Raw genomic sequence first — 22,500 nt, forward strand, 5'->3', positions numbered from 1 at the left:
TGCTTCTTTTTTCTTTTTTTTTGTTTTCTGTTTCTTTCTTCTTTTGTTTTGTTTCCTGTTTTTACTTGGTTGAATGTTTGTTTCGTAGTATTTTTTTATTGTCTGTCAGTTCATTCACTAATTATATACTTACTCTTCTTACTTATCTATCTATCGTTATATGTATTTACTCTTTTTATCTATCTATATATCCATCTAATCTATCTACTCACCTTTAATATCTATCTATTTACCCTTCTCATTTATCTATCCATCTATGCATCCATTCACTCTTCATCTCTATCTATTCATTTATCTATTAACTCCGCCTATCCACCAACGACAACACCCACCCCCACTAACCACTCCCCACCCCCTCCTCCTTAAAACAAAAAACAAAAGAGAAACAAAAAAAAACAATAAAAAACCGACACCCTCCCACCCCCACCCTCCAACCCCTCCTTAAAACAAATACCAAAAAAAAAAAAAAAACGACACCCTCCCACCCCCACCCTCCACCCCCTCCTTAAAACAAAAACTAGCAATAAAAACCGACCCCCACCCACCCCCACCACCCACCCCCTCCTTAATACAAACCAAAAAAAGAATTTAAAAAAAGCTGAAAGTAGGAAAAAAAGTTCGCTAATGTCTACCTCTCCGTCCTTGAGCGCATTCACTCTCTCAGACACTTCCGTCGTTGGTCGAGAGAACGAGACACTTGCTACCGTTTACTACTGGCTGTGTCGTTTGGCTCGTTCAATTACCTCGTTGGCTCGTCCTCGCTTCTTCAGGCGTCGTTCTGCTTGGGGGGAAGAAAGGGCCTTGTTTGTTCCAGGTGGTTGAGGTTTTGGGATTTTTGGATTTTTGGGTTTGTCTGGTTTATTTGATTTTATTTTTTTTTTTATTTTTTATTTTTTTAGTTTTCATTTTTATTTGTTTATTATCATTTTATCTATTATTATTATTGTTATTACTATTATTATTTTTTTTTTTTTGGGGGGTGATGTGTGGTGTTTGTTTATCATCGTTTTATATTAATGGCCTTGTTTTTTTTTTTAAGTTTTATTTTAGGTGTTCGTTATTGCTGTGAATCTATTATCATCATTATGATATGTAATTATGTTTTAGCTACTCTAAATATCAGTATATTATTTTTCCTATCAATATATATTCATGCATTTATCAGATTAATTGGGATTGCTATTACTATTGTTATTCTATTTCGTTTCGGTATCTATTGACGTATTAAACTGCCATTTCAAATGCTTTACAAGTACATAATGCGAAAATTAACTTGATCTGTGGATATCTATATTTTATTTTCATCCTCTTCTTATCGTCTTTAACTATTTTCTTATCAACCTCTCCCTATCTCCCTCCCAAATCATGCTAATTTCCCCATTCGCCTATTTCGAAATGCTATTAGCACCGTTTGTCTCCTTTCTCCTCTGTCTCTCGCTTTCCGTCCGTCTTTCCTTGGAGTCTCCTCTTCCCTTCTCCTTCGTCGGCCTTGAGGTGTGTCCCCCCTTCGTTATGTCAGGCTCCTTGATTAGACTCACCCGCCTTATCTCCTTATCTCTCAGCCTCTCTCCCCGTGATGCTTTAGAGACTCTTATCTGAGGATCCTCGCTTCGGATATCTCTCGCGGTTCCTTTCTTTCCTCCTTCTCAAAGGTCTTGGTTTGTGTTCGCTTGATGTCGGTCTGGTTTTAAGCCTCATTTGGTCTCGTTTTCGGGTCTCTTGGTCTCGTATATCTACTGTTCTCCAATTGTTTTCTTTAAGGGAAATAATGTGTTAAAGTGCCTCTTTTTGGGGGTAGTTTTTTCCGTATTAGATTGTCTTGGTTGTTTATATTTCCCGCGGCAGAATCTTTCAGAAATTCCCCTAAATTCCTTTCCTCGGTTCATTTCTTACTCCATTTTTTTCTTCGCTTTTATCCCCAGTCTTTGATATGACCTTCCTCTTTGCATCATTTTCTTTTTTTTTCTGAGCCTCTTCTTCTCCTGTCACTTTCCTTATTCCTCTCGACTGACATTTCCTCCTTTTCTATCTTAGTCTATCAGCATTATGGAAATTTTTTTTCCGCATTCACGAACTCGATCACCGAGAAAAAAATCTAAGACCGTATGAATGAATGAGAGAGAGAGAGAGAGACTGAGAGAAAGAGAGAGAGAAACTGAGAGAGAGAGAGAGAGAGAGAGAGAGAGAGAGAGAGAGAGAGAGAGAGAGAGAGAGAGAGAGAGACTGAGAGAGAAAAATACCGCCCTTCCTTTAGCGGATAAAATGGGGGAAAAGTGGACTCATCGGGGGAAAAAATTAAAAGCGTATGAATATCGTCCTTTCTGTAGGGGAAAAACGGGGGAAAAGGGGATCATCTGGTGGGGAAAAAATCAAAGGTGTTTACATGAATACCGTCGTTCCTTTGGAGTAAAAAAAAAAAAAAAGAAGAAAGGGATTTTTTTTTCCTTTTTTTTTTTTTTAAGACGATCCCTTTCCAATCCAGAGCCTGAGAAAGCCCTCCCTCCCCCTCCCTTCCCTCCCTTCCACCCCTCCTCCCCTTCTTTCCTCCCTTCCACCCCTCCTCCCATTCTCTCCTCCCTTCCCTCCCTTCCACCCCTCCTCCCCTTCCCTCCTCCCTTCCCTCCCTTCCACCCCTCCTCCCCTTCTCTCCTCCCTCCCTTCCACCCCTCCTCCCCTTCTCTCCTCCCCTTCCCCTCCTTCTTCAGCGCCGATCCTTCAGTCTGCCGAAGAATCCTCAAGTTCACGGTTGTATGCTGCCACGTCTCCCCTTCTGTGGTGATACGATTCACACTTTCTGGCTCGGAAGGAAAAGTTGAGCCGTGCGGACCAGGGTGTAGAGGGAGCGTCTGTGAACCAGGGTTAGTCTCCTTTCCTCTCTACTTCCTTCTGGTCTTCCTTCCTTCTCTTCTTGTGTAGGGTTAGTCTCCTTTCCTCTCTACTTCCTCCCTTCTGGTCTTCCTTCCCTTCTCTTCTTGTTTGTTTTTTTATATCCTATTTCTTTTTTTCTTTTGTTCCTCTCTTCATTTTTCCTTTCGCTCTGTTTCTTCATCATTTTACTTGCTTCGTTTCTCCCTCTATCGCACCCTCTCCATCTTCCTCACTCCTTCCTTCTCTCCCTTCTTCCCTCCTCCCTCCCTCCGTCTCTCCCTTCTTCCCTCCTCCCTCCCTCCGTCTCTCCCTCCCTCCCTCTTTCCTGCTCCCTCTCACTGCCTTCTTCCCTCCCTCTTCCTTCTTCCCTCCTCCTCCCTCCGTCTCTCCCTCCCTCCCTCTTTTCCCTGCTCTCTCTCTTCCTTCTTCCTTCCTCCCTCCCTCCTCCTCCACCCCCCCCTCCGACGCAGCCCCCTCCCCCCCACCCCCCTTCGTTCGCTCCGCCTCCCCACCTTTACCCTATCGCCGTCTGCGCTCTCTCTGTCCTCCGTCGGCGCTGTCGAGTCATTCATTCGCTCGAAGGATGTGTGCGTGTGCTTGTGTGTGTTTTTGTTGTTTGTTATTTGTGTTTTTGTTGTTTGTGTGTTTGTTATTTGTGTGTGTGTCTGTTTGCGTTGTGTCTGTGTCTGTTTGCGTTGTGTGTGTGTGTTTGTGTTTGTTTGTGTGTGCGTGCGTGTGTTTGTGTGTGTGTGTGTGTGTGTGTGTGTTTGTGTTTGTTTGTGTTGTGTGTCTGCGTGTGATTGTGGTTGTGTATGTTTGTTTGCGTGTTTGTTTTTGGTTTTGTGTTTGTGTGTGTTTGTTTTCTTGGTTGTGTGTGTATGTGTATGTGTGTTCGTTCGTTTGTTCGTGCGTGCGTGTATATATGTATTTCCACTTGAACGTACGGCCAAGGACGTATGTATATCTGCTCGTTTCCTCACTTGTGTACACAAACTTGTAATCACTGAGGGAGAAATGGGAGAAGATTGTTTCCTCCCTCTTCCCACCCCCCCCTCCCCCTCCCCTCTCCCCCCCCGCCCCCTCCCCCTCCCCTCTCCCTCACCGCCCCCTCCCCCCTCTCCTCTCCCCCACCGCCCCCTCCCCCTCCCCTCTCCCCCACCGCCCCCTCCCCCTCCCCTCTCCCCCACCGCCCCCTCCCCCTCCCCTCTCCCCCACCGCCCCCTCCCCCTCCCTCTCCCCCACCGCCCCCTCCCTCCCCTCTCCCCCACCGCCCCCTCCCCCCTCCCTCTCCCCCACCGCCCCCTCCCCCTCCCCTCTCCCCCTACCTCCCTCTCCCCCTACCTCCCCCTCCCCCCTCCCCTCTCCCTCCCCCTTTGTCCCTTTCCCTGATTGGCCCCGAGGGAAGGCTACGGCGGGTGTAATAAGTCCCCCCCCCCCCCATGAAGGCCCGGGGCTATGACAGGTCTCCCCAGGGTCTGCGTTCGGGATATCGTCCAGGAATCCTTCTCTCCTGCCATGGCCCTCTTTTGAATCCAGGGCGTCCGACCGTATGCTAATGAGGGCCTCTTCCATTCTAGTTTGACGTCAGTTTAAATTATGTTTCTTATTTTCGTCTGTGATGCATGGTGATCCGATTTTCGAATATTGGGGCGTTAACGAGGTGACTGTACCCTCCCTCCATCTTTTTTTTTTACTTTATTATCTATTATTCATCTATCTACCTATTTATCTATTTATTTACGAACGAAATGTGATTGCGAATGTTCATCCTCTCCTTTCTTATTTCCCTTTTCCATCCGTCCGTTTGTGAAGGAGCTGGAGAAGACAAAAAAAAAGATCTTCGCTTCACCTGAGGAGTTTGACTTTCATATGAGAGAGAGAGAACAGCTGATGGAATTTCGCGAAGGGGGGGGGGGATACAGGAATTTGCATTATGGGGGAAAAAAAGTTCTATGGATGTTTTGTGTGACGCCGCAGAATACGTGGCTGTCAAAAGAAGTAAGAGAGAGACAGACAGACAGAGAGAGAGAGAGAGAAAGAGACAGAGACAGAGGCAGAGAGAGAGAGACAGAGACAGAGACAGAGACAGAGACAGAGACAGAGACAGAGACAGAGACAGAGACAGAGACAGAGACAGAGTAGATAGAGAAAGAGAGTGGTGGGAAAGAGAAAAATAAAGTTAAGAGTAATTAGGGTGGTGATAGTGATGAAGATAATGATGATAAAGATAAAGAGTTCTCGAGACATAAACGCACCAAATACTTTCCCCTCAAAACCCATATTCATTTGGGAGTTGTTGGGCCTCTCCCCTTGTTACCGATATTAATAAAGGTGAGGGGGAGGGGAATGGAAAGCATAGAGGGGAAAAGGGAAAGAGGTAGGCGAGAGAGAGACGGAGGGAGGGAGGGAGAGGGAAGGAGGGAAGGAGGGAGAGAGGGAGGGAGAAGAGAGAGAGACAGACAGAGAGAAAGAGAAACAGAGACAGAGAGAAAGAGAAAGCGCGAATATTGCGAGTATTAAAGAAAACACGAATGGGGAGATGGGGAGAAGCATAACATAGGATTAGGATTTGTGTAATAGCTGGATCATTAACCCTCAGGCATCGCACAGGGGTCCGTGGGGTTATAAAGTGCTAACCTCCCTGAGCGTGGAAATGACTGTGTTTGTCCGCCATCAACATCTTCATTTTCCCGATGGTGGGATTAGGCAGCTGATCGTAGGCCGTTTAGTGAAGAAATATGGGAAAAAAGTGTGGGTGTGCGTAATACATGTACGAGTTGAAGTATGTGTGTGGAGAAAGGGAAGGAGGGAGGGAGGAGGAGGAGGGAGGGAGGGAGGAGGGAGGGAGGGAGGGAGGGAGGGAGGAGGAGGAGGAGGGAGAGAGAGAGAGAGAGAGAGAGAGAGGGAGAGAGAGACAGAGAGAGAGAGAGACAGAGAGAGAGAGAGAGAGAGAGAGACAGACAGACAGACAGAGAAAAGGAAGGACCCGCCAAGCGCAAATCTAAAAGCGAAACCTCTCCAGGGAATCCCCGCTGGTCCTCTCCTGACTCGAGACAGCGCCAGACGCCCAGCGCGAGGACGCAGCTGGGGGGGGCGGCAGACGAGCGGGGTTCCAGGGCGAGAAAGAAAGGCCTGCGAGGCTTCAAAGAGGCAAGAGCGAAGTCAGTCTGCCGGTGACAGACTCATTACAGAGGCGGCGGGGTGGGGCGCAGGCCGGCCAAGGCAGACCCCGCCGCGAGGACGCTCTTCTCCTCCCTTCACTTTTACACAAGCCTCACGCCCACGCACGCCCACGCACGCCCACGCACGCTCATCCGCCCACGTACTCCCATGGGCCATTAATATAATATTTAACCCATACCTTCCTGCTGAGGTCCTGCGAATAATCCCTCTCTTGTTATTATCACTCCGACGAGCAACAGGTCCTGTGCTCGGGTCGCCTCGTTTTCTATGACTTGTTGCGTCAGACGATATAGAAATTGGAGGTGAATTTTGCATACGACCTTGCGGCAAGGACTCCGGTATACATGTGCGTGTGTACGTGGATGCTTATATTCAGATGTACATATACACATACACACACGCACATACAGACACATACACCACACGCATATGTGTATGTATATATCTATATATATCTATCTGTATATGTATATGTCTGTGAGTGTGTGGTGTGGTGTGTGTGTGTGTGTGTGTGTGTGTGTGTGTGTGTGTGTGTGTGTGTGTGTGTGTGTGTGTGTGTGTGTGTGTGTGTGTGTGTGCGCGCGCGTGTGTTGTGTGTGAGTATGGGCTAAATATTTGAATAAGTGAATGACCATCTCATATCTCTCAGAGCCTCCACCATGTCGCTTTCAAGAGCCTCCTCCTCCGTTTCTTTTATTGTCAATCAAATTCCTCAGTAATAAAAGCACGTGGCGTCTCCCTCGGTATTTTGCGGCCTGCTAATGACTTCCCTTTTCCCTTCCCTTTCTCCTCCTCTCAGCATCCCCCCTTTGGCTCTCGTCTTCTCCCTCCTCCCTCCTCCTTTTCCCTTCCCTTCTCCTCTTCTCAGCATCCCCCTTTGGCTCTCGTCTTCTCCCTCCTCCCTCCTCCTTTTCTCTCCCTTTCTCCTCTTCTCAGCATCCCCCTTTGGCTATCGTCTTCTCCCTCCTCCCTCCTCCTTTTCCCTCTCCTTCTCCTCTTCTCAGCATCCCCCCTTTGGCTCTCGTCTTCTCCCTCCTCCCTCCTCCTTTTCCCTCCCCTTCTCCTCTTCTCAGCATCCCCCCCTTGGCTCTCGTCTTCCTCCTCCTCCCTCCCCCTTATGCCCTGTCTTTATCGCGTGTTCAGCATCGCCCCTTTGGCTCTCGTCTTCGCCCTCCTCCCTCCTTTTCTCTCCCTTTCTCCTCTTCTCAGCATCCCCCCTTTGGCTCTCGTCTTCTCCCTTCTCCCTCCTCCTTTTCTCTCCCTTTCTCCTCTTCTCAGCATCCCCTTGGCTCGTCTTCTCCCTCCTCCCTCCCTCTTATGCCCTCTCTTTATCGCGTGTTCACCATCCCCCTTTTGCTCTCACCTTCTCCCTCCTCCCTCCTCCTTATGCCCTGTCTCTATCGCGTGTCCATCATCCCCCTTTTGCTCTCATCTTCCTCCTCCTCCTTCCCCCTTATACCCTATCTTTATCGCGTATTCATCATCCCCCTTTTCCTCTCATCTTCCCCTCCTCCCCTCCCCCTTACGCCCCCTCTTTATCACATATTCTAAGCCGTTTCTGTATTTTTTTTCGCTCCTCCTTCTTAAGTATCATCGAGATCCTGGTAACTCCATGACCCTCTTTTTTTCCCCTCTCTTGGCGCGGCTTCCCCTCGCCGGGCTTCTCATTTTGAGGGAAATTGGGATCATGCGAGGCATTCTCGGAAGGGCGAGGGAGGGTGGGAACGGGAAATAAAGGGAGGGAAGGGAGGGAGGGAGGGAGAGGAAGGGAGGGGAGGGAGGGGAAGGAAGGGGAGGATAGGGAAGGGAGGGAACGTGAAATAAAGGGAGGGAGGAGAGGGGAGGAGAGGGAAGGGAGGGAGGAAGGGAGGGAGGAAAGGGAAGGGAAATGAAGGGAGGAAAGGGTCTAGGGAGGGAGGAAAGGGTCTAGGGAGGGAGGGAAGGGAGGGAAGGAAGGAGGGAGGAAAGGGAAGGGGAAATAAAGGGAGGAAAGGGTCTAGGGAGGGAAGGAAGGAGGGAGGGAGGAGAGGGAAGGGAGGGAACGGGAAATAAAGGGAGGGAGGGAAGGGGAGAAGGAGGGTCAAATAAAGGGAGGGAGGGAAGGGTAGGCTGGAGGGAGGGTCAAATAAAGGGAGGTAGGTAGGGAAGGGTAGAAGGAGGGTCAAATAAAGGGAGGGAGGGAAGGGGAGAAGGAGGGTCAAATAAAGGGAGGGAGGGAAGGGTAGGCTGGAGGGAGGGAGATGGCACGTTAACTTTAAGATCGAGTTTGTATGGCACGCAAGTAGTGTGTCATAGATCTGAATATGTAAACATCAATTTACATATTCATATAAATACATATAAGCAGATCTTGTGTGTATGAATATATACAATAATGTGTATATATATATAGGTAGACAGATAGATAGATAGAAAGACAAATTGATAGCCAGACAGACGGGCAGATAGATAGACAGATACATAGATTGATAGATATGAATGTGTATATGTATGAACATGCGTGTGTGTGTGTGTGTGTGTGTGTGTGTGTGTGTGTGTGTGTGTGTGTGTGTGTGTGTGTGTGTGTGTGTGTGTGTGTGTGTGTGTGTGTGTACGTGGCGTGTGTGTGTGTGTGTGCGTGTATGTGTATGTGTGTGTGTGTGTGTGTGTGTGTGCGTGCGTGTTCGTGTGTGTGTGTGTGTGTGTGTGTGTGTGTGTGTGTGTGTGTGTGCGTGCGTGTTCGTGTGCGTGTGTGTGTGTGTGTGTGTGCGAGCATGTTCATCCCAGATCATCACGGAGGCACGATATCCCAACCACAATTTGCACCGGATCCACTCTCGGTGCAACGCCCGCCCTCGCGAGAGATGGAAATGCAAGCTACGTTTTTTAACCACAATGAAAATCAATTTAGCGATGATGAGAGAGATACGGGCGGCGCGGGGACCTCCTGCCATACCATTTTTGGCCTCCCACGCCGCCCGCCTCCAGGGGGAATCCCCGCCGGGAGGTCTCACCTACGGGAAAAGAAGAAGGAGAAGGAGAAGAAGGAAAGAAAAAAAAAAAAAGCTTTAAGACGCAAGCTTTTCAGCCGAAATATTTGCTTATTCGGTCAGATTCCGAAGGGGATTTTGCGATACACAGAAATCCGGATTACTGGGCGGAAATCGGGTTTGAGGTGGGCGGGATTAAACGCGGGGCTTTTGAAGGAGTGATTTTATGAGCCCCGAGGGAAGGGAGAGGGCAGGGGGAGGGGAGGGAGGAGGGTTTAGAGGAGGGAAGGAAGGCCGAGAGGGAGGAGGAGAAGGGAAGGGAGGGATAGGAGCGGACTGAAGGCGAGGAAGAGAGGAGGAGGGAAGGGAGGCCGAGGAAGAGTGGAGGAGGGGAGGGAGGCCGAGGAAGAGAGGAAGAAGGAAGGGAGGGCGAGGGGAAGGAGGGAAGGGAACGGTGAGAGAGAGGAGGAGGGAGAAGGGGAAGGAGGGGAGGGAGGGCGAGGAAGAGAAGGGCGAGGGGAAGGAGATAAGAGAAGGGAGAGAGAGTAGGAGGGAAGAGAAGGGCGAGAGAGGAGGCAGGGTGAAGAAGGGAGAGAGAGAGAGAGGAGAAGGGGAAGGAGGGGAAGGGAGGGGAGGGAGGGCGAGACTCCATATCTTATACAGGACTGAGAATTCCAGGCGAGAGGGAATGCCAAGCACGCTTCGCAGCCTCTCATTGTCGGCGGCGGCCACACGCCAGAATGTGACGCCGGGCCCCCTCCCTCTTGGCTCCCTTCCGCGCCCCCTCCTCTCCCCTCTCCTTCGTCTCTTCTTCGTCTCTCGTCACTTCTTCCTCTCTCTCCTCTCTCGTCTCTTCTTCCTCTCTCCTCTCCTTCGTCTCTCTCCTCTCTCCTTTTCTTCGTCTCTCTCCTCTCTCGTCTCTACTTTCTCTCTCCTCTCCTTCGTCTCTCTCCTCTCTCGTCTCTTCTTCTTCTCCCCTCTCCTTCGTCTCTCTCCTCTCTCGTCTCTACTTTCTCTCTCCTCTCCTTCGTCTCTCTCCTCTCTCCTCTCCTTCGTCTCTCTCCTCTCCTTCGTCTCTTCCTCCTCTCTCGTCTCTACTTTCTCTCCCTTCTCCTTTGTTTCTCTCCTCTCTCGTCTCTTCTTGCTCTCCCCTCTCATTCGTCTCTTCCCTTTCCTACCTCCTCCGCCTCTCCTTTCTCCCTTCTCCTTTCTCTTTGCCTTTCTCTTCATACTTCGACTCTTGCCACTCTCTCCCTCTTCCTCCTCCTCCTCTACTCCCCTCTCCTTCTCCCTCTTCTCCTCCCATTCCCTTTCGTCCCCTTTCTACACGCTCCCTCTCCTCTCCTTCTTTCTCCCTTCTACTCTTTTATTCCCTCTTTTTTCTTTCCTCCTCTCTCCTGATCTTTCTCCCCTGCTCCCTTTTATCCCTTCTTCTCTCTCTTCTCACTTCTCTCTTTTTTCCTTCTTCTCTTCTTTCTCCCCTCTTCTCTATCTCCCTTATTCTTTCTTTTCCCCTCTTCTCCATTTCCCTTATTCTCTCTTTTCCCCTCTTCTCTTCTTTCTCCCCTCTCCCCTACTTTCTCCCCTCTTCTCCATTTCCCTTATTCTCTCTTTTCCCCTCTTCTCTTCTTTCTCCCCTCTTCTCCATTTCCCTTATTCTTTCTCTTCCCCTCTTCTCTTCTTTCTCCCCGCTTCTCCATTTCCCTTATTCTCTCTTTTCCCCTCTTCTCTCTCTCTCCCCTCTTATCTTTTTCCCCTTATTCTCTCCCCTACTTTCCCCTCTTCTCTTTTCCCCTCTTCTCTTTTTCCCCTTATTCTCTCCCCTACTTTCCCCTCTTCTCTGCCTCTCCCCTCTTCTCTTTTTTCCCCTTATTCTCTCCCCCTCGAATTGTCTCCTGGAGGGTGAGTCCTCGGGCGTGGGAGGACGACGTCGACCTGCGTGAGGATCACTCTTTTCGAGGAGCGAGGAGGAGGAGGAGGAGGAGGAGAGGGAGGAGTGGGAAGAGGAGGAGAAGTAGAGGAGGGGGAGAAAGAGAAGAGGAGAAGAGGAGAGGGGGTAGGGAGAGAAGGAGAGGGAAGAGGAGAGGGAAGAGGGGGGAGAGGAGGAGAGGAGAGAGGGAGGAGAGAGGGAGGGGAGAAGGGAAAAGGGAAGCGGGGATAGAGGAGGAGAGGGGAGAGGAGGAGAGGGGAAAGGAGGAGAGGGAGGGGAGAAGGGAAAGGGGAAGCGGGGATAGAGAAGGAGAGGGGAGAGGAAGGGGAGAAGGGAGAGGGAGGGGAAAAGGGAGAAAGGGAGAGGGTTATTGGGGATGAGGAGAGAGGAGAAGGGAGAAGGGGAGCTGGGGAGAAGGGGAAATAAGGGAGAGGGGGAAGGGAGAGGGGCTGCTGAGGTCAGATCGGGGTAGAAAGAAATGATCTTAGTAATGTCGAGCTGTTTTTTTTGTTTTTTTTCTTTTCTTTTTTTTGTCTGTCTTTTTCTTTTTTTCTCTCTTTCCTTTTTTTGTCTGTCTTTTTCTTTTTAACAATTCCCAGACCTACATCCAGACACGATTCTTAAACACTTCGAAAGCTGCTCCCTTATGATCCCCCCTTAGAAAAAAACAACTTTTGAACCTACTTATTAAGAACCCTTTAATAAGTAACCCCATAATTAAGAGCCTCCCCTTAAGAAACTCTCATTAAGAACCCCCATTAACCCCCCCCCCAATAAGCACCCCCATTAAGAACCCCCACCTCTTTAGACCACCCCCTCCCCCTCCCCCTATTCAGAATCCCGCTCCCCCCCCCCAACCTCCCTAGACCCAAAGCCCCCTCCCCCTGCCGCCCGCCCACGCACCCGCCCCCCCCCCCCCTACGCCCATCCGCGCGGTTCCATCACGGAGGCGCCCACTGCCTTTGGCCGCCGCCCGCGTGTAATTGGTGACTATTATGCTTCGCCTTAACTCTCGTTATGGCTTTATCGCTGCCTAATGGGCGGGATGGGCGTGCGCCTTGTGGCTCCGGGGATCATTTTGTGGGCGGTCGAATTCGTCGGCGTTTAGCGAGGGAGAATATGACGGACGCGGATCATTACTCGGCTCGTGCCTTGGGACATGGGCGGCCGTGTTTGGGTGTATATATGTATGTATATGTGTATATACATATATATGTATGTATGTATGCATACATACACACACACACACACACACACACACACACACACACACACACACACACACACACACACACACACACACACATATATATATATATATATATATATATATATATATATATATATATATATATGTATATATATATATATGCATGTATATATGCGTGTGTCTATGTATCTCTGTATATGTATGTATGTTTTCGTGAATCTACATGTGACCAGTGTGTATGACAAAGTGTTATTTCCTCGTTGCTTTTCTTCATTTTACTGCACTTCATCACCGCTCTAAATCCCACCGCCTCCCCCTCCCCTCCTAACCACGCTCCCCCCTCCCCCCGCAGGAGACGACAGCCAAGGACGCCCGCGCCTCCTTCAGCAGCAGCAGCAACACCGACCGCCCTTCGCCCGCCCAGCACCCGCTCCCTCGCGCCCTCAGCCCCAGGACCCAGCCATGAATTCCGAGGAGTTCCGTAAGCGAGGGAAGGAGATGGTGGACTACATCGCCAACTACATGGACACCATCGAGAACCGGCGAGTGACGCCCGCGATCGAGCCCGGCTACCTGAAGGACCTGGTGCCCCTCGAGGCTCCTCAGAAGGGCGAGGGCTGGGACGACATCATGAAAGACGTCGAGGACAAGATCATGCCCGGGGTAAAATTCTCCTCCTCACTCTCCTTTTACTTGGAGCTGTTCCTTGTCTGTTTTACAATAGCTTTCGTATTTTACCGTCTGTTTACATTCATTAACGTTTTACGCATCTATTCCCCGCGTGAGGTCATCTAATTTACATAGATACAATACACAACCATACAGTCTGTTCTACAATAGCTATCTTCGTATTTTACCGTCTGTTTATATTCATTAACCTTTTGCGCATCTATTCCCAGCGTGACGTCATCTAATTTACATAGACACAATACACAACCAAACATTTTGACAAATCTCCCGCATCGTCCTACCAGGCCCTTCGCCCAGCACCTCGCCCCTTCCCACCGTCACCCTCATCCTACCCACGGCCTTTCCCCCCAAATCCCGAAGTCTAACAGCCCCGCCCCCTTCCTCCCGCAGGTGACCCACTGGCAGCACCCGCGGTTCCACGCCTACTTCCCCTCCGGCAACTCCTACCCGAGCATCCTGGGGGACATGCTTAGCGACGGCATAGGATGCATCGGGTTCTCGTGGGCAGCGTCGCCGGCCTGCACGGAGCTGGAGACGATTGTGCTTGACTGGATTGGTAAGGGGGGGGGGGGAGGAGGGTTTCGCGCCCTCTCTCGCGTTTTCTTTGTCACTTTGGCTCTGTCTGTCTGTGTCTTTGCCTTTGTCTGTCTGTGTCTCTGTCTGTCTGTCTCTCTCTCTCTCTCACACACTGTCTCTCACTATCCCTATCTCTCTCTCTCTCTCTCTCTCTCTCTCTCACACACACACACACACTGTCTCTCTCTCTATCTCTCTCTCTCTCTCTCTCTCTCTCTCTCTCTCTCTCTCTCTCTCTCTCTCTCTCTCTCTCTCTCTTACTCACTCTCTCTCTCTCCTTTTTATTAAAATCCTCGTGTCCTGTCTCCATTTCCCCTCACAGGTCGAGTGCCTTGACGCTCTAGCGTCTCGAGTTAATCCAATATTTGTTCCTTCTGCGAACTTTCAAATCCTACAATATAATATATTTCTCGTGCTTACTATTATTAAAGCCCCAATCTTCGTTTTTTTTTTATATGCAGAAAACGTGGTTTTTAATGTTTTTTTTTTTTTCTTATTCTTATTTTACAGGAAAGATGGTGGGACTACCTGAAGACTTCCTCTCCTTCACCGAGAACAGCAAAGGCGGAGGAGTCATACAGGTGAGACAGCTTACCGTAAATCGACTTAAAAGACTACTCGAATACATACTTGAATCCCTTATGAGACGGGATGGAAATCATAAGCGTAGAAACCTTTCCTTTCCTCCCCCTTCTTAAGCTGTCACCGATCGTCTTCCCATGTGATTAGATTGCTTATTAGTGTTTCGTTGGAGAATTCGAGATCTTCCTTAGATGTTCTCATCCTCCGAAATTATCATATCGTCTTGTCTGATATAAAAAAAATAATAATAATCACGTAGAAGAGGGACTTATTTTTAGCCACATTTTCCTCCCCCGCATATAAGTTCCGACTACATGAAGCCACATACTCCACATATATACTTCCACATGAATTATCTTCCTCTTCTCCTCCCCCTCCCCCTCCAGGCTATCAGGCATTCCTAACACACCCAACACATTCTCACACACCTATCCACACGCACACACCCTCCCGTCCCCTCGCACCAAAAAATCCACCTCTTCCCGCCTCCACTCGTCCCCCCCTCCACATACATAACTCCACATCCACCCCCCCCCCTCTCACCCTATGCACCCCCTGCCCTCCTTCGTCGCTGCCGCTGAAACATGTGATGAATGGTAAAGTTTGTGGGCGAGCGAGGAGAGGGAGGAAGGGGGAGGGTGAAGGAAGGGAATGGAGGAGGAAGGGGAGAAGGGAGGGAAGGAGGTGGGAAGAGAGGGTGAGAGGTTAGAAGAAGGGTGGGAAGGGGGGAGGAAGAAGGGGAGGGAGGAAGAGAGGGTGGAGGAAGACGAGAAAAGTGAGCGAGAGGGAAAAAAGGTGGAGATAGGGAGCGAGAGAGGACAAGGAAAGGCAGGGAAAGGAGGAGAGGGAGAGAGAGGGGACGAGGGGAGGAGAGGGAGGGTGGAAGGGAGGGTGGAGGAGAAGGAAAGGGAGAAGAGACCAAAGGAATGAGAGGGAAGGGGAGGAGGAGGAGGAGGAGGAGGAGAATCTCTCGCTCGGGCGGCACAAGAAATCGATGTGGCTATTACCCACCACAATAGCTTGGGTCCACCGCTAAAACTTCTTTTTTGGGGGAGAAGAGAACCATTCACACATATTTTTTTTCTCTCTCTCTCTCCCTTTCATCTTTTTTTTTTTTTTTTTTAAGTCTGTCGAGGATTTGTTAAGCGAGGCGGTAGGGAAGCCTGCCCTACCTGTTGTGCGAGGAGGAACCGACCACCGAGAGACTAGCCTTTTGGTCTTTGGAGCTAAAGTTACTCTAGGGCGGAGGGAAAGAAAAAGATAAAAAGAAAAAAAAAACTTGTGGGAGGACAGTTCGGGGTTGGGAGGGGACGTGGGGGGGATGGGGGGGGCGGGGGGAAGGAGAATGTGAATGGAGGTGGGAATATGAATGGGACTGGGTTGGGAATCAGAATAGGATTGGGGTAGGAATCAGAATGGGATTGAGAATGGAAGAAGAGTAGGAATGAAAGTGGGAATGGGAATCAGATTGGGAAAAAGGAGTGGGAATAGGAAATAGGTGGTGAAAATGGGGCTGGATATAGAAATAGGAATGTAAATGGGGCTGGAAGTCACATTGCAAATATTTTTTCGGGCGGGGAGGGGAGGTGGAAATCGGAATGGGAACGCAAATACGCATAGAAATGGGAACGGGAATGGGGGATGTATGCGCGTGGGTGGCCAATTAGCTAAGGAGATGGAGAGAATTAATCATTTACCGCATCTGCCTATTTTAGTACTTCTGACCTTTCGCTCGCAAACTTTGTCTGATCTTATTCATCTCGGTCATATTGTCTTCTCGAAATAGACTCACTTCGTCTCAAATGGGAACATGTCTTAACGATACGCATCTGTCTGTATTAATTACTTATCGTGGGATATGAGGTCATTTCAAAGTCACTTTTAGTCATTTTTCACAACTTGGGTTATTCGTCACATATATGGGGGTTATTTTTATCAATGCTATTGTTATTTCTGCTATAGTAGAGATAGCAGCCTCATCAGAACAATTACATATATGGGGGTTTATTTTTACTAATACTGCTGATATTTCTACAGTAAACAAAAATGGCAGCTTCATTAGTTATATACACACACACACACACACACACACACACACACACACACACACACACACACACACACACACACACACACACACACACACACACACACACACACACACACTTTTGCTTTATTTCTACTACTACAAACACGACAATCACGGCAATAAAAGTTTATGTTTTGGCTAAAGTTCTGCATTAATGATTGAGATCTGACTGGCTCTCCCAGGCCGTCTCATGAATAGGAAGTGAGTAAGTTCTGAAAGGTTACGCGAATGAACTTTGTTTATTGAAGAAAAGTCACACTCAAAAATGGATGAAAAAAAAATAACCGTCGATAGATGGAATAGATGAATAAAGAAGGAAATATATAGTTAGATAAAGAAGGTGAATCACTGATTAAAAAAGATAAGAAGGTACATACTTATGGTAGATAAGAAGGTGCAAATATTATGATAGATAATAAGATACATAACTGATTAAGACACACACAAAAGGAGCATAACTGATTAAAATACAAAATGCACACTTGACCCCCTAAAAACGATAACTTTCGGAGCCTCACCTGACCCCCCCCCCTTCCACCTTCCCCAGGGCTCGGCGTCGGAGTGCGTCCTGGTGTCCCTCCTGGCCGCCCGCGCCCACAAGATCCGCCAGCTGAAGAAGCAGCACCCGTTCGTGGAGGAGGGCGTGCTGCTGTCCAAGATGATGGCCTACTGCAGCAAGGAGGCCCACTCGTGCGTCGAGAAGGCGGCCATGATGGCCTTCGTCAAGATGAGGATCCTGGAGCCTGACGAGAACCAGAGCCTCAGGGGATCCACGCTCCAGCAGGTGAGCGCCGTCCGCAGGGATACGCCTCGTCCTTCCGTGCATACATCTGGCTACCCATTCACCCGTGCATACACTCGTACATCCGTCTATGCATCCATTCATTCCTCCAGCCTTCTATCCATCCATTCACCCATTTATCCATCTGTCCAGCCATCCAATACATGCTACACACACAGCAAAAAAAAAATGAGAAAGAAAGAAAAAAACTTCTTTATAATTCACGATCCAATTTCCCAAAGAGCTTCCCTTGTTACGATATGAATTTCCGCGTGTGATTCCTTCCCACAACCCGGTCTGTAAGAACGCCCTCTCCCTCAGGTGATGGAGGAGGACCGCGCCATGGGCCTCATCCCCTTCTACGTGGAGGCCACCCTCGGCACCACCTCCTGCTGCTCCTTCGACAACCTCGCCGAGATCGGTAAGCAGGGGCGCCTCTTGCCTGTGCCCCTTTGTGCGCTCTCGACGTCTTCCAGGGCGCCGCTGACGGGGCCGATCAATGCCTCTTTCTCTGCGACGACTTTCCTGACGACAGCCTCTTGAAATATGCACCGAATATAACCTGAGCTATTCCTAGGGTGATGTTATTAATTACAGATGATGTAGTCGATAGCTAACTTACTCTCTTCGTCCGTGTAGGTCCCGTGTGCGAGGAATACGGGGCTTGGCTGCACGTCGACGGCGCCTATGCAGGCAACTCGTTCATCTGCCCCGAGTTGCGAGGCCCCATGAAGGGCATTGAGGTGAGTCTCTCCTGCATTTACTTTCGTCTTCCAAGGGGGGGTGGGGGGTAGAGTATTCTCTGTGATAGATTATTTAATTAAGGATCACTTTTTCCCGTTTTTTTCCCGCGATATCTCCGTTTTGAATGACTTGTGGGATGTTTCTCCAGTCGGCCCTCTCTCTCTCGCGGCGGCTGAGGAATTCCTCTAAATCAAACTTTATGAGCGAACTTCTTAGATGAATGGGAAGTCATTAGAAATTTTCTTCTGTCCTAGATATCATAAGGGGTGAAGTTATAATCCATTTGTGATGTGATGAAAAACATTATATATTTAGCAGACCTCACGAGTGATATACGCAGATTATTGCATGTGATATTGTTACTAAACCAACCCTTATAGTACAGAGTGTACAAGTATATGTATAACACACACACACACACACAAGATAACCTCTTATAGTACAGACTGTACAAGTATATGTATAAGACACATACACACACACACATACACGCACACACACACACAGACACACACACACACACACACACAGACACACACACACACACACACACACACACACACAAGAGAACCTCTTATAGTACAGACTGTACAAGTATATGTATAAGACACATACACACACACACACACACACAAGAGAACCTCTTATAGTACAGACTGTACAAGTATATGTATAAGACACAGACACACACACACACACACACACACACACACACACACACACAAGAGAACCTCGCTGTAAACGATTTTTTTTCCCTTTCCAGCATGCTTCCTCGTTCAACTTTAACCCGAACAAGTTCATGCTGACGAACTTCGACTGTTCTCTCATGTGGTAAGTTTCCTGCTGTTAGTGAATGGTGTTTTCCGTAATTAGCAACACAAGCGGTATTAATAATAGTCTTTAAAGAGTCGGTTCCACTTATAAGTTACTTGTACAATACAAATTGAATAAGTTTTTCCCTCCGAATGGATGATATAAAAGATAATAATTAAAATGATATATGAATATGTATGGAAATAGATAGATGGATAGGCAAATTAATAGATAAACAGATAGATATGGATAAGTATGAATAGATATATATCTGACTATATATATTCAGACAGACAAACAGGTAAGTGAAAAGGACACACAGAGATAAATTAATGAATACACGCATAGACAGACAGATAAATGATTGAACGGATGAAAGAAAGACAATTGGATGAAAGAAGACACAAATAAATCAATCAATCAACAGATAGACAAACAGATGAATTAATAGAAAGAAACACAGAGAGACAGGAAAAAACAAACAAGCATAAACCTAACCGTGTGTGTTAATGCCTTTCTTCTCTTCAGGGTGAAGGACCGCTTCCGACTGACGCAGGCCCTGGTGGTGGACCCTCTCTACCTGCAACACTCGTATTCTGAGAAGTCCATTGACTACAGGGTAAGTTTCCGCCGCGAGAGGCCTGCCTGTTGGGGGTGTCTGTTTTCCGTCCGTAATGGCGGTCGTTAGGTGTGGATTGCTTGTTTGGGGGAGAACGGTTTTTCTTTTCTTTTCTCTTCTTTCTTTCTCTCTCTCTCTCTCTCTCTCTCTCTCTCTCTCTCTCTCTCTCTCTCTCTCTCTCTCTCTCTCTCTCTCTCTCTCTCTCTCTCTCTCTCTCTCTCTCTCTCTTTTGAGGTGGGGTGGGAGGAGGGAGGGCGGAAGAAGTGGTGTTATCGTTTAATAGTTGGGTTTGGTTTACAGCATACAGACGAATGCACACACACAAAAACACACAAACACACACACACACGCACACGCACACGCACACGCACACACACACACACAAATACACACGTGGGCTTATGGGAGGAGAGAGAGAGAGAGAGAGAGAGAGAGAGAGAGAGACGAAAGAAAGACAGAAGAAACGAGAGAAAGAAAAGAATAAAAACAACAACAGAGAAATGAAATAATCCCGATTCCCAATTCCTCAGTCACAAACTCACCCCGCCCCCCCCCCCTCTCCCGTAGCACTGGGGCATCCCGCTGAGCCGCCGGTTCCGCGCCCTCAAGCTGTGGTTCGTGATCCGCTCCTTCGGCGTGGAGGGCCTGCAGAAGTACATCCGCGAGCACTGCCGTCTCGCCAAGAGGTTCGAGGCCCACGTCAGGAAGGAGCCCAGCTTCGAGGTCGCCAGCCCCGTCGGCCTCGGCTTGGTCTGCTTCAGGTGGGTGCTCAGTCGGCTTGGCTAAGGAGCGGCGGTAGGCCATTAAGAGGGAAAAAAAGAAAAAGAAAAGAAACGATGGGCCATTAAAGACAGAAAAAAAGAAAAATTATAGGCCATTAATAAGTAAATAAAAAATAGAAAGGAAGAAAAGGATTCATAATCGCAATAATACCGACAGTAATCGCTGTCATCATTTTAAAAGATAAATCAAGAATATCCATGATAACCATAATAAATACATACAACAATCACCAAACATCATTAAAAACCAATCACTCCTAAACGACCTCGTCTGCCCCATTAGACTGAAGGGAACGAACCTGATCAACCAGAAGCTGCTGTCCTCCATCAACGCCTCCGGGAAGCTGCACATGGTCCCCGCTTCCCTCAACGACAGATACGTTATCCGGTTCTGCGTCTGCGCCCAGAACGCCACCGACGCCGATATCGGTAAGTACAAGGGGGGGGGGGTCTTTAGGTCTCAAAACGAGAGGTTCTTGTGGTCTGGGTTGGTATATGGGGGGGGGTGTGGTTTGGTGGGAATCGTGGTATTTTAGGGCTTGAGTTTTTAAGGTTATTGTGGTATTTTAGGGCTTGGTTTTTGTATTTCATGAAAATTGGGAGGTTTGGGGCACTGATTTCGTAAACGTTCGTGGAAATTGCTATTTTCGGCATTAGTTTCATGCGAGTTGACGCTGATTTCATACTTTGAAGAGAATTGTGTTATTTCTGGCTCTGGTTTTGTATAGTATGATGAAACGTGCTATTTTAGATGGTTTGGTGAAACGTGCTATTCTAGATACTGATTTCGTATGATTCAATTACATTTTTGTTGTTGTTTTTTGAGACATTTGAGTTCAATTGACTGAAAGAAAATTGTTTTATTGTAAACACGAATTTAGATGATTTTTCTCCCCTTCTACAGACTACGCTTGGGAAGTCATTACACAGTTTGCTGCTGACATGAAGGTCATCATGGCCGAGGAATTGGAGAACAAAGAGAAGGTAAGGAAACCCATCAATTGTACATTAGAAACCCATTTTTAAAGCACACCAGTAATGATATGTGAAGCAAGTGAACTACTTTATAATCTTCCAACTTTGTTCACCTTATCCTTTACTCTATTTCACAACTTTCATTTCACTTTTTTTAACTTTCATTATTCTACCTTACCTTAACTAGAATTCTCAAATTCGTCCCCCTTTTCCTTTCCTCTCCCCTTCTCCACAGCAGGTCGAGGAGACGAAAGAGAACAAGGAAGAGGAGGCGCAGAAGGAGGCCGAAGAAGGCACCGAAGAAGTGTTCCAGATGCTCGACCGCAAGAACAAGAAGAGCCTGCGGTACAAGCGGTCCTTCTTCGTCCGCATGGTGTCCGACCCCAAGATCTACAACCCGAAAATCGTCAGAAGTCTTCCACGTAAGTCTAGCAGATCGGGAGACGCTCGGAAAGGATAGAGATTACTTATAGGGATTCTAGTATTATAGTATTATATAGAGAGTTTACACTGCTGTGAGAGAGAGTCCTACAACCCGAAAATCGTCAGAAGTCTTCCACGTAAGTCAAGCAGATCGGGAGACGCTCGGAAAGGATAGAGATTACTTATAGGGATTCTAGTATTATAGTATTATATAGAGAGTTTACACTGCTGTGAGAGAGAGTCCTACAACCCGAAAATCGTCAGAAGTCTTCAACGTAAGTCTGGCAGATCGGGAGACGCTCGGAAAGGATAGAGATGGGTTATAGGGATTCTAGTATTATAGTATTATATAGATAGTTTACACTGCTGTGAGAGGGAGTCCTACAACCCGAAAATCGTCAGAAGTCTTCCACGTAAGTATGGCAGATCGGGAGACGCTCGGAAAGGATAGAGATGGGTTATAGGGATTATTATTTTATAGAGAATGACTGACCGTATAGATAGGGACTGTAGGGAAGAGTAAGGGCGAGATCTACAACCCGAAAATCGTCAGAAGTCTTCCACGTAAGTCTAAGTCAAGCAGATCGGGAGACGCTCGGAAAGGATAGAGATTACTTAAAGGGATTCTAGTATTATAGGATTATATAGATAGTTTACACTGCTGTGAGAGGGAGTCCTACAACCCGAAAATCGTCAGAAGTCTTCCACGTAAGTCTAAGTCTGGCAGATCGGGAGACGCTCGGAAAGGATAGAGATGGGTTATAGGGATTATTATTATATATAGAGAGTGACTGACTGTATAGTTAGTGACTGTAGGGAAGAGTAAAGCGAGATCGACAACGTGAAAATCGTCAGAAATCCTCCACGTAAGTCGGGCAGATTTTGAGACTCTGGGATATTACAGGGATTGGTTAGAAGGATTATAGTATTATACTATCATATAGATAGTTTACACTGCTATAAGATAGATAGATATTGATCGTAGGGATGAGTGAGAGGTAAGTCCAGCACATCGGGAAACGCTTCGAGATTATGGAGATTGGTTTTAGGGATTAGGGATTATAGTATGATATTATCAAATAGATTGTGATTGATTGTAGGGAAGAGTAAGAGCGAAAATCGCCAGGTTTCCCACATGTCTGGCAGATTGGGAGACGCTCGGAAATTATAGAGATTGCTTATAGGGATTATAATACTTTATCATTATATATATATATATATATATATATATATATATATATATATATATATATATATAGTGACATT

General features: G+C 47.7%; 1 protein-coding gene across 4 annotated transcripts in view; it reads left to right on the top strand.

The window, feature by feature from the left end:
• Nucleotides 1-22,500, top strand: part of LOC113823929 (aromatic-L-amino-acid decarboxylase) — a 42,560-nt gene that overhangs the window by 5,196 nt on the left and 14,864 nt on the right. For 2 of the 4 annotated variants that reach the window (XM_070137368.1, XM_070137370.1), the window contains exons 2-13: nucleotides 12,513-12,823; nucleotides 13,241-13,406; nucleotides 13,937-14,007; nucleotides 16,645-16,881; nucleotides 17,200-17,299; nucleotides 17,518-17,621; nucleotides 18,386-18,453; nucleotides 18,964-19,054; nucleotides 19,622-19,815; nucleotides 20,120-20,265; nucleotides 20,741-20,820; nucleotides 21,050-21,233. In XM_070137368.1, coding sequence (XP_069993469.1) covers nucleotides 12,623-12,823; nucleotides 13,241-13,406; nucleotides 13,937-14,007; nucleotides 16,645-16,881; nucleotides 17,200-17,299; nucleotides 17,518-17,621; nucleotides 18,386-18,453; nucleotides 18,964-19,054; nucleotides 19,622-19,815; nucleotides 20,120-20,265; nucleotides 20,741-20,820; nucleotides 21,050-21,233 — 1,642 coding nt within the window. In that variant the 5' untranslated portion in view covers nucleotides 12,513-12,622. Of the gene's footprint in view, nucleotides 1-12,512; nucleotides 12,824-13,240; nucleotides 13,407-13,936; nucleotides 14,008-16,644; nucleotides 16,882-17,199; nucleotides 17,300-17,517; nucleotides 17,622-18,385; nucleotides 18,454-18,963; nucleotides 19,055-19,621; nucleotides 19,816-20,119; nucleotides 20,266-20,740; nucleotides 20,821-21,046; nucleotides 21,234-22,500 lie in introns of all 4 variants that reach the window. The other 2 variants (XM_070137367.1, XM_070137369.1) reach the window with 1 other exon arrangement.

The sequence above is a fragment of the Penaeus vannamei genome, chromosome 23, assembly GCF_042767895.1.
Source record: "Penaeus vannamei isolate JL-2024 chromosome 23, ASM4276789v1, whole genome shotgun sequence".
NCBI classification, from domain to species: domain Eukaryota; kingdom Metazoa; phylum Arthropoda; class Malacostraca; order Decapoda; family Penaeidae; genus Penaeus; species Penaeus vannamei.